This window comes from Heloderma suspectum, chromosome 5, assembly GCF_057233095.1.
Source record: "Heloderma suspectum isolate Gila_16-S chromosome 5, 16-S_ref, whole genome shotgun sequence".
NCBI lineage: Eukaryota > Metazoa > Chordata > Lepidosauria > Squamata > Helodermatidae > Heloderma > Heloderma suspectum.
Window position 1 is genome coordinate 47,112,348 of NC_139462.1, and position 12,171 is coordinate 47,124,518.

General features: G+C 41.2%; 1 protein-coding gene across 2 annotated transcripts in view; it reads right to left on the bottom strand.

Moving 5' to 3' along the window:
- The window catches only part of BBS7 (Bardet-Biedl syndrome 7), a 41,479-nt gene that overhangs the window by 10,553 nt on the left and 18,755 nt on the right, over nt 1-12,171 (bottom strand). For both annotated transcript variants that reach the window (XM_084855948.1, XM_084855947.1), the window contains exons 8-10: nt 11,810-11,940; nt 2,978-3,062; nt 717-819 (exon numbers count right to left, since the gene is read on the bottom strand). In XM_084855948.1, the coding sequence (XP_084712074.1) occupies nt 717-819; nt 2,978-3,062; nt 11,810-11,940 (319 nt within the window). The remainder of the gene's footprint in view (nt 1-716; nt 820-2,977; nt 3,063-11,809; nt 11,941-12,171) is intronic.

Sequence of the window (12,171 nt, forward strand, 5' to 3'; positions counted from 1 at the left end):
CTATCGTCCATGGGGACACGAAGAGTCGGACACGACTGAGCGACTGAACAACAACAACATTAGACTTTATGTCTAAAACTTGTATATTGTCTTAAAAATGCACAAAGCAATGGGCAAAAAAAAAGTGGAAACATCTTCTTAATTCAATAGTCACATCCTGGCTTATTTTCCTGGTTTGTTAGCATTAAGCCAGAGTTGCCCAGTTGGGAAATAACAGGGAACTCTTCTTAATATAATCCAGAATCTTCATGACAAAGCCACCATATGACTGGAGAAGGGGAGTGGTAGTGGGAGGTATCTGGACCTCAATACTCATTCCAAGGTTTATGAAGCCTTTAATGACCATCCAAACCAGGCCATTGTGTGCCATCAAAGAGGCATGGTAATTTGTGAGATCTATTTCAAATCTCAAAGAGACAAGAAGACTTGTATTTCATTAGCACAGTAGCAATTTCACAATAGAAAGGTAAGAATTCCAGGAAAACCTACAGAAAACCAAATGATGCCGTGAAATGCATAACTGAAGCTCAGATACAGTAATGAATCATTGCATTATCACAAAGATTATCACAGTTTATAAGTCAACTGACAAGTTACCAAGCATATAGTTATTAGCCAGCTGGTGAGCTTAGGTAAGTGCTCAAGTCGTGTGCCAAGATAAAGCAAAATTATTGTATTCGTCCCTTTTTTGCACTTTAATAAAACAATTATGTTACCTTAAAGATAAAACCTTGTTCTGCATTTCATGAGTCATCTTTAATCCATCCCCTGATCCACATTCTCTAGGAATAGGCTCCGTAGTCAGACCAGACACCCACCCTAAAAGGTGCATATGAAAAACTGTGAAAATGTTCCAGGAAGGTTATTCTCAAAAGGGCATTACTATTAAGTGTACTACTATTAAGGGCTCCTACCAGGAATCTTAGATCTAAGGCTGGGACCTAGTGTACTAAGCTGCATGGCCTGTTTATGTATAGGATTCAACTCCTCCTCCTTCAGGCGCAAGAGAAAAGGATGTGCAACATCACTCTCTGCAACTGGCAGTCCTATAAGGCCTCTGGATTGGCCAGGCCTGGTCAACATAGCAGTGCACCTTCTGCTTGCTGCACTTCAGACTCCAGCTTCCCTAGCTTAAGCTACTGGCCTCAGGAAATCCAGGCTGGAGAACACAACCTCCATATCTAATTTCATGTATAGCTGACTCTGGCGAAGCCCAGCCAACATTAAAAGACCAAGGGTGCATTTGCATAAAGGTATGTTTGGGGATTATTTAACATACTGAGTTTTTGTAAACTAAGTGATACCCATTACCAACCCTCCCTGATGTCCTGCCAATCTGTGCTACAAATGTGGGAAACCACTTATCAATCACAGGTTTCCAACTTCCTAGGATATTGCTTCCCATGCATCGAGATTAACACGTACCATAGTGAAGTGAGAGTACTCACAGAGACATACCCTTAAATTTTGCCACCCTGTGTTGGCATTGCATAACCTAAGAGAGAGAAGGTGCTTTGCTGCATAGTATATTGATATGAAGGGGAAAGGGTGTGATGGCCATTTAAACACACTAGTTCTTCAGCGCATTAGACAGCCAATCAACATGACTGATTCCAACGGCTTCTAGTCAGGAAAAGGAAAAAATATATGGAATCTAGTCATTCTTGGACTGTCAACCAATTAAAATATTTTTTACAATTAACTAGTTTTTAAACATTCGGAGTACAGTCCTTCCATTAGTTATGCATGGGTTCAATGTGAACTATGTATAAGTAAATGTGTGTGGGATTACAGCCCTAGGCTCCACAATGTATAGCATTGCTTAAGAAGTGACAAGCCTAAAATATTCAGTTCCTAATGCGTATGAACTTTAACAAGGGAGCTGTAAAATAGGGATAAATAAATATCCCTAGTGGGACATAAGACTTTATTTCCATTATTAAGGCTTATATGTGGTTACTTACTGTGATGGATTCATGCTAAGAAAACCAAATTCAGATCTTCACTCAGCCATGAAACTCACAGGATGGCCTTCAGCAAGTCATTGACTGGGTTTAGACAACACAATAACAAGCGTTGAGTGTGGGTTGAGTGTGAGCTGTCGTTGAACCGTGGGTTGTTGTTGAAACATGGGTTATCATGTTGTCTGAACCCAGACACACTAACAAGCCATGGTTTGTTAACCACAAAAATCCCAGGGTTTGTTGTTGGGTTGTGAACTGTGGGTTAGTCATAGTTAAAAAACCATGGTTTCTTATCACAGCTGTGTTCAGACAACACAATAACCCACATTTCAACAACAACCCACCGTTCAACAAAAACCCATACTCAACCTATACTCAACTCTTGAGTGTGGGTTATCATGTCTGAACCCAGCCATTATCTCTTAACGTAACCTAGGGCGCAATCCTATGACTTCCACCTTAAATGCTCGTCAGCCTCCAAACTTGCGGCCTCTGCCATTCCTCCCACTTCGCATTTTCACTAGATGGGCTTTTTTGCCCATCTAGGTGGGGCATTCCAGCAGGGGAGGGAAGAAGACTGGAGAGGCCTCAGGATACCTCGTATACTAGCCTCTCCAGTCCCCTTCCCTCCCCATCCACCAGAATGCCCCCTCTACAAATTCGAGTTCCTGACCTTGGAGAGGCAGCCGGCGCAGTTCTTTCTGCGCCAGCTGTGAGGGGGATGGGGCAGAGTGCGGATTCCTGGATCCAAAGTTGGAGTGGTGTCTCTGACCTCGAGTCCAGGAATCTGAAGTATCCTGTGGCTCCCCAGATGCGGTCTAGGGGCTTTAGGATTGCTCTCCTAACCTCAGAGATGTTAGAAGGATTAGATAAGAACTATGTCACTAAGATTATTCCACTCTTCTAATGGAATAATGTTTCACTCCATTAACCCATTCTTTTGAATACTGTAATTACTTTTATTCCAGTTAAATGTATGATAAATCCATGTTTTGAAACATTAAAAATATAACCTGAGTATGTTGATGTGATGATCTCATCATAACCCTCTTTCCCAACACAGCCACCTTGGACGGATGTGACACTTTCTGACAAGGCCTAAAAATATGGCACAAAAACATTGAGGCACATATTTATTTTCCTGAGTTCTATTTATAAGATTAAAAAATTGTACCCCCTGCGAAGAAAAAACTGACTAGCCATTTTTTAAACATGGCTTTAAAAAAATTGCTAAGCTGTTAAATATGCAGCTAACAAAAAAGCAGCTCATTTCTTAATAATGCAACAGAATTATAAATGAAAAGGGAAGAAAAAGACAAACGTTAAAGAAAATTGGAAACCAAAATTCAGTTCACAGAGTACATGTGACTAAGTAGCCTAACAGGCTATTTTTGTTTATTTTATTTATACTACTTTAACTCTTACTGTCCTAAAATGTCTAAGCGGTGCATGTTGGGACATATATGACCTGCTTCTGATTGCATTCCTGTGAAACATAGATGCATGTACTTTTTCTTTTTTTATCATTTTTCTTTTTTTATTTATTTTAAAAAGAAAAACACAACACAACAACATAAACACACAGTACACAATACACATACACTAAAATATCTCTTAAGATTGTAAGTTCCCCTTACACAACAAATGCTTATTATTATTCTCTAGTTCTTATCTTAGTTGTATATCATACATTGAGTTCACAGACATTATCTCCTTTCTCCTAATTTTAACAATAGAAAAAAGAGAATCAACCATCTCAAAGTTCAAAATCCACATACACAGAAATCATTTTTCTCTATTTCTTGTACAAATTCTATAAAAGGTTTCCAATCTAACATAAATTTAGTTGTTGACCCTTCTTTAATTACAATAGTAAGTTTTGCCATCTCTGCCAGTTCCATCATTTTCATGATCCACTCGCTCACAGCTGGTATAGTTTCATTCTTCCACTTTTGTGCATACAATAACCTTGCAGCCATTGTCATGTAGAGAAAGAGGGTTCCCCCCTTCTCTTTTACATGTTTATCTGTTAGTCCCAATAAAAAAGTTTCTGGCTTTAGTTCTATAGTAGTCTTTAATATCCTTTGAGCTAAAGACTAATTGTTTCCAAAATGTTCTGGCTTTTTTTACAAGTCCACCATAAATGATAAAATGTTCCCTCTTTGTCTTCACATTTCCAACAGCTTCCAGAAACACCTTTATACATTTTAAACAATGTAAGCGGTGACATTGCCCACCATCTTCAATTTAGTTTTATAGCGTTTCTGGAGAATTGAATCCCTTGTAGTTTTCTTTACAAAATGAACAATAATATCTCTGGGTAGACCTTTTGTTTTTGCATTTGTCCAATTCAGTCTGTAAGCTCTATCTATTTCCATTACCATGGTTTTCTCTTCTTAAAGGCTGCTATAGTCTTTACCAATTCTATTCTGAGGTCAGGTTCTGCACTGCTATAACTTTCCACGACCCCTCTAAAACGTAGTGAGCGTTCCTTGTCTTTAAGCTCAAGCCAAGCTAAGGCATCCTGCTCACGTTCTAACTCCATAGTTACAATTTTTGCATTATTTTCCAGTACTTCCACTCTGTCATTATTTTAAATTCTTCTGTTCTTTGATTTAATGCATCTTCTAGTTTCTTAAATTCTTGTCTCAATTCTTCCTTCATGTCTTTAATCTCCTCCTTTACTTCCAATACTTGCCTTTCCATCCATTTTTCTATACGTTGTTCAAAGGTGCACATCCTTTGTTCTATACGTTGTTCAAAAGTGCCCATCCTTTGTTCTATGCATTTCAAAAGCCTCCATCTTTTTGCTTATAGCATCTATAATATTCTGTTCATCCAAGGCCATCTTTTGTATATCTTGCTTCTGCTCAGGGACCCCTTCCTTGCTTATAGATGTTGCTTTCACTGATAATTTCGTAGCTCCCGCCAGAGTCTTTTAGAGAGCCTTCCCTGGATTTCGTATTTCTACTTGATTGTTCTGTAGGCATCTCCCAGGTATTTGCTCTACTACGTGTTATTCTGATATCCTTTGCTGGTTTATCCAAATTCATAGCACTCATTCAATTATCTTCTTCATTATTTCCTTTATAAATTAGTCTGTCTGGATATACAGTAAGTTACTGATTCTTCAATGCCAAAAGAGATCTCTCACAGTATCAAAAGGAGAAAAGGAGATGTTTAAAAAAAAATGAAAAGAAAAAAGATTTTTCATAAGCTGCTGGTCTTTTAGCATCCAACAGGTGTCAGCAATACTCCTTCTTTATTCAGTTGTTATTGTTCCAGCCTATTCGAGGCTTTCTGCCAAAGATTTATTTATTTTGGCTTGGTTTTCTCAAGGTCATGCAGAAGATAGAGGGAACTGGGCAAAAACACAGCTTTCAGCCATATAAATTCAAACATTAAAACGTTCAAACAATGATTTAAAGAAATAGAAAGTTAATTAGATTGTAATACTTATTCAAACCCCTTCATGGATCACTGCCTTGTTGTGGCGAAAGGGCTTGCGTAACTCAGTGAAGCCATAAGCTATGCCGTGCAGAGCCACCCAAGACAGACAGGTCATGGTGGAGAGTTCTGACAAAATGTGGTCCACTGGAGAAGGAAATGGCAACCCACTCCAGTTTTCTTGCCAAGAAAACCCCATGGAACGTATCACATGGCTAAAAGATATGACGCCGGAAGATGAGCCCCTCAGGCCGGAAGGTGACCAATATACTACTGGGGAAGAGCACAGGGAATTTCCAAGTAGCACCAGAAAGAGTGAAGCGGCTGGGCCAAAGCCAAAAGGACACTCAGCTGTGGATGTGTCTGGTGGGAAAAGAAAGTCCGATGCTGTAAAGAACAATATTGTTTAGGAACCTGGAATGTAAGATCAATGAATCAAGGTAAGCTGGAGGTGGTCAAACATGAGATGGCAAGATTGAACATCGACATCTTGGGAATCAGCGAACTAAAATGGACAAGCATGGGTGAATTTAATTCAGGTGACCATTATCTCTACTACTGTGGGCAAGAATCCCTTAGAAGAAATGGAGTAGCACTCATAGTCAACAAAAGGGTGGGAAAAGCAGTACTGGGGTACAATCTCAAAAACGATAGAATGATCTCAGTACGAATCCAAGACAAACCATTCAGCATCACAGTAATTCAAGTCTATGCCCCAACCACTGAGGCTGAAGAAGCTGAGGTTGATCGATTCTATGAAGACCTACAACACCTTCTAGAACTAACACCAAAAACAGATGTCCTCTTCATCATAGGGGATTGGAATGCTAAAGTAGGAAGTCAAGAAATCACTGGGATAACAGGCAAGCATGGCCTTGGTGTACAAAATGAAGCAGGACAAAGGCTAATAGAGTTTTGCCAAGAGAACATGCTGATCATAGCAAACACTCTTTTCCAACTGCACAAGAAGCGACTCTACATATGGACATCACCAGATGGTCAATATCAAAATCAGATTGATTATGTCCTTTGCAGCCAAAGATGGAGAAGCTCTATACTGTCAGTAAAAACAAGACCTGGAACTGACTGTGGTTCAGATCATGAGCTTCTTGTTGCAAAATTTCGGTTTAAATTCAAGAACGTAGGGAAAACCACTAAACCATTCAGGTACGACCTAAATCATATCCCTGATGAATATACAGTGGAGGTGACAAATAGATTTCAGGGATTAGACCTGATAGACAGAATGCCTGAGGAACTATGGACGGAGGTCTGTAACATTGTTCAGGAGGCAGCAACTCAATCCGTCCCAAAGAAAAAGAAATGTAAGAAAGCAAAGTGGCTGTCTGATGAGGCTTTAGAAGTAGCTGAGGAAAGAAGGGAAGCGAAAAGCAAGGGAGAAAGGGGAAGATATACCCAACTGAATGCAGAGTTCCAGAGAATAGCAAGGAGAGACAAGAAGGCCTTCTTAAATGAACAATGCAAAGAAATCGAGGAAAACAACAGAATGGGAAAGACTAGAGATCTCTTCAAGAAAATCAGAGATCTCAAGGGAACGTTTTGTGCAAAGACAGGCATGATAAAGGACAAAGAAGGCAGGGACCTAACAGATGCAGATGAGATTAAGAAGAGGTGGAAAGAATACACAGAAGAACTATACAGGAAAGATCTGAATGTCCCTGATAGCCATGATAGTGCGGTCACTGAACTTGAGCTGGACATCCTCGAGAGTGAAGTCAAGTGGGCCTTAGGAAGCATTACTAACAACAAAGCTAGCGGAGATGACAGTATTCCAGCTGACCTATTTAAAATCCTAAAAGATGATGCTATTAAAGTGCTGCACTCAATATGCCAACAAATTTGGAACAATCAACAATGGCCACAAGACTGGAAAAGGTCAGTTTACATTCCAATTCCAAAGAAGGGCAACACCAAAGAGTGCTCAAACTACCGTACAATTGCGCTCATTTCACATGCCAGCAAGGTTATGCTCAAAATCCTACAAGCTAGGCTTCAGCAGTATGTGAACCGAGAACTACCGGAAGTACAAGCGGGGTTTCAAAGAGGCAGAGGAACTAGAGATCAAATCGCCAACATTCGCTGCATCATGGAGAAAGCAAGAGAATTCCAGAAAAATGTCTATTTCTGCTTCATTGACTATGCTAAAGCCTTTGATTGTGTGGATCACAACAAACTGTGGCAAATTCTGAAAGAGATGGGAGTACCAGTCCACCTTACCTGTCTCCTGAGAAACCTGTACGAGGGTCAAGAAGCAACAGTAAGAACCGGACATGGAACAACCAATTGGTTCAAAATTGGGAAAGGAGTACGACAAGGCTGCGTATTGTCACCTTGCTTCTTTAATTTATATGCAGAGTACATCATGAGAAACGCCGGGTTGGATGAATCACAGGTCGGAATTAAGATTGCCGGGAGAATTATCAACAACCTCAGATATGCAGATGATACCACCCTAATGGAAGAAAGCGAAGAGGATCTAAAGAGCTTCTTGTTGAGGGTGAAAGTGGAGAGTGCAAAAGCTGGTTTGAAACTCAACATTAAAAAAACGAAGATCATGGCATCTGGCCCCATCACTACCTGGCATATAGAAGGGGAAGAAATGGAAGCAGTGACAGATTTTATTTTCTTGGGCTTCAAGATCACTGCAGACGGTGACTGTAGCCATGAAATTAAAAGACGCTTGCTCCTTGGGAGGAAAGCTATGGCAAACCTAGACAGCATAGTAAGAAGCAGAGACATCACCTTGCCGACCAAGGTTCATATAATCAAAGCCATGGTTTTCCCAGTAGCAACGTATGGCTGTGAGAGCTGGACTATAAGGAAGGATGAGCGCCGAAGAATCGATGCTTTCGAACTGTGGTGCTGGAGAAGAGTCTTACGAGTCCCTTGGACCACAAGGAGGTCAAATCAGTCAATCCTAAAGGAAATTAACTCTGACTGCTCGTTGGAAAGACAGATACTGACGCTGAAGCTCAAATATTTTGGCCACCAAATGCGAAGAGAAAACTCTCTGGAAAAAGACCCTGATGCTGGGAAAGATTGAAGGCAAAAGGAGAAGGGGACAGCAGAGGATGAGATGCCTAGATAGCATCACCGATGCAATGAATATAGACTTGAGCACACTCCAGGAGAGAGCGGAGGACAGGAAGGCCTGGCGTGCTATCGTCCATGGGGTCACGAAGAGTCGGACCCGACTGAACGAATGAACAACAACAACAACTTATTCAAAATGCAAACAGTCTTAGTATTCTTTCTTTTTTCTTCTTTTGAAAGAACCTCTTGAGTTAAATTCACTTTGTAAAAGTCTGCAACTCCTTGCTTTTAATTCAGGTTAGATTTATACAACTGCCATACTTTCACTTTTTGCTGTGCAAGTGGTGCTTGCTGGCAGTTTAAGTTTCCAAATACTATCCAAGATTGCAGCACGCCCTCCTTATACTCTCTTAATTAATTAAGAGTTTCAAAACAGCATTTCAGTAGGTGTTTTTCTCCGGCGACTGACCTTAGTTTTGAACCCCTTTGCATCCTCTGCAAAGGCAGCTGTTCTTCTAAGATTTCATCCGGATGGTACTGCAGGCTTCCCCTTTATTTTCCAGGGGAAAAAAAAAGTTTCTCAACCTTTTCACAGCTGTTTGAAAGAAGTGACTTGCGGAGCCCCACAAGTCACTGCCAGAACGACATGGCTCTTTACCGGAAGTCTTGCATGTACTTTTTCTGATTACTCCTCAGAAACTTACTATTTTAACTGTCTCAGGGCATAGACTGAGGACACCTGACGTAGCCACCTTGCCGAAGCTAAGTAGGTCTGCTCAGTGCATGGATAAAGGCCCAACTGGGAACCCTATGTACACCACCTTGAATTCCATGGTAGAAAGGCAGAATATGAATGTATTAAATGAATAACTTCACAGTTCTTCTAGGCTAGCATATTAGAAAACATCACAATGGCACTTTATTGTGCATCCTTGTGCATCCTCAGGAGTAATCCAGTAGGTCTGCTATCATTTGTGGCAGAACATCCCCCAACATACAGGGACAGTTTGCATGACACGACACCCTATCATGGGTTAATTTACACATGAGAACCTGTGGCGCGTGCCAGCCACCATTACAAATATGCAAACCCCAGCCACGGTTTGCCATGGCTTGTCATGTCATTTGAACCTGGGTGGTGGGGACTATTTGAAAATTAAACAACCCTGGCATAACTCTAAAACAGATGGTTAGTTATACAGCCAGGGCCAGAAATATTGGAACAAGGATAACTGTTTTGGCAGTTGGCCTCTGTACACCACCACATTGAAGTTGAAAGGAAACACACCCAGATGGGAGCGAAGTCAGGACTTTCAGCTATAATTCAATGGGTTTGACAAAAGTGAGGCACTAACCATTCAGGAAGGACAGCCAGTGGCATACACACACACCCATCGTCGGTGGCTCATAAGTAATGGAACAAACCAACATTTCAAACTTAAGGATCGCCTTTAATACCTGGATGAAAATCCTTTGCAGTCAGTGACTGCCTGAAGTCTGGAACCCATGGACATGACCCAGTGATGAGTTTCTTCCCTCAAGATGCTTTGCCAAGCCTTTACTGCAGCTGCCTTCAGCTGCTGCTTGTTTGTGGGTCTTTCTGCCTTCAGTCTGGTCTTCAGTCAGTGAAAAGCATACTCTATTGGGTGGAGATCAGGTGACTGACTTGGCCATTGAAGAACATCCCACTTCTTTGCCTTCAGAAACTCTTGGGTAGCTTTTGCTGTATATTGTGGGTCATTATCCATCTGCAATATGAAGCGGCGTCCTATCAGTTTGGCAGCATTCAGCTGAATCTGAGCAGAAAGTATAGCCCTATACACTTCAGAATTCATCCTGCTGCGTTTATCAGCAGTCAGGTCATCAATAAACACCAGTGACCCGGTTCCATTGGCAGCCATACATGCCCATGCCATCACACTGCCTCCACCATGTTTGACAGATGATGTGGTATGCTTTGGATAATGAGCTGTTCCTTTCCTTCTCCATACTTTTCTCTTCCCATCATTCTGGTACAAGTTAAGCTTGGTTTCATCAGTCCAAAGAATCTTATTCCAGAACTGGGCAGGCTTTTTTAGGTGTTTGCCGGCAAAGGCTAATCTGGCCTTTCTGTTCTTGAGCATTACCAGTGGTTTGCACCTTGTTGTGAAGCCTCTGTATTTACATTCATAAAGCTGTCTCTTGACTGTAGATGTTGACAATGATATGCCTACCTCCTCAAGAGTGTTCTTGACCTGGCTAGAAGTTGTGAAAGGGTTCCTCTTCACCATGAGAAGAATTCTGCGGTCATCCACTTTAGTTGTCTTCCATGGTCTGCCACGCCTTTTGCTGTTGCTGAGCTTGCCAGTTAATTCCTTCTTTTTCAGGATGTTCCAAACCATTATGCTGGCCACTCCCAATGTTTTTGCTATCTCTCTGATGGGTTTGTTTCCTCAGCCTAATGATGGCCTCCTTCACTCACATGGACACCTCTCTGGACCTCATGTTGGGAGTTCCAGTGAACAGCTACCAAATGCAACTGTCACACTCAGAACCACCTCCAGGCCTTTTCTCTGCTTGATTGGTCATGGGGTACCCAGGAAACAGGCTACACCTGGCCTTGCAGCTGCTTGTCAGCCATTCATTCCATTACTTATGAGCCACCAACGATGGGGGGGGGGTGTATGCCACTGGCTGTCCTTCCTGAATGGTTAGTGCCCCACTTTTGTCAAACCCCTTGAATTATAGCTGAAAGTCCTGACTTCGCTCCCATCTGGGTGTGTTTCCTTTCAACTTCAATGTGGTGGTGTACAGAGGCCAACTGCCAAAACAGTTATCCTTGTTCCAATATTTCTGGCCCTGACTGTATGAGGGTTGTTTACCCCTCAACCCCTACAGCCTGGGTTTGGATGACAAGACAAGCTTTGGGAAGCTCTGGATGGGGCTTGCATATTCATAATGACCCGTTATGCCAATTAACCCAAGGGTTAATTAATCCACGATGGGCTATTGTGTCATCCGAACCAGATTATTGTCATTTACGATGGGTATGAGAAGGTTTAAGAGGATCACTCTCTAGGTATGCAAGCTTTGGCTTTGAGGAATCATAGCAATTGTCTGACATTTAAGTGAGATGCTTCTGTTAGCCTCAGAAAATTCACATGAGGCAACCTCTAGCCCTTACAAGGGGGGACCAGGAAGCATGCATGTGTAGCTGTGCTTCAACATCTCTTCTAACACTGGTATGGACTGTTTATGGCTGAGTAAATACGTGAAAAATATTTGATCTAGAGCATTTGTGTTTAAAGAGAAGAATATTAAGATAAATTCGTGTATGAAGCAATGGTTTTATATAATAAACTTACGTATTCATATCTGAGAACAGGGCTCTTTGCATTTTCAAAGTTATAGATTTCTAACATTCCATCATCTCGACCAATGAGCAGTTCTTTAACTCCATCTCCCAAAATATCAAAGCTATCCATACATAATATGCCTGGAAAACAGAACATAAAATATACATCTACATCAAACTGACTAGTCATTTCACCAGTTAAACCTCACTGGCAATTTATAAAGTAATTAAAAAAAATAAAATTGTGTAATAACTTACCATCACCTGACCTGAACTCACATAAGGATTTTTAAGATGAGTGTATACACACACACACACACACACACACACACAGAAACAGAGAGAGAAGTTCTAGAAAATTACCCTGAAGCC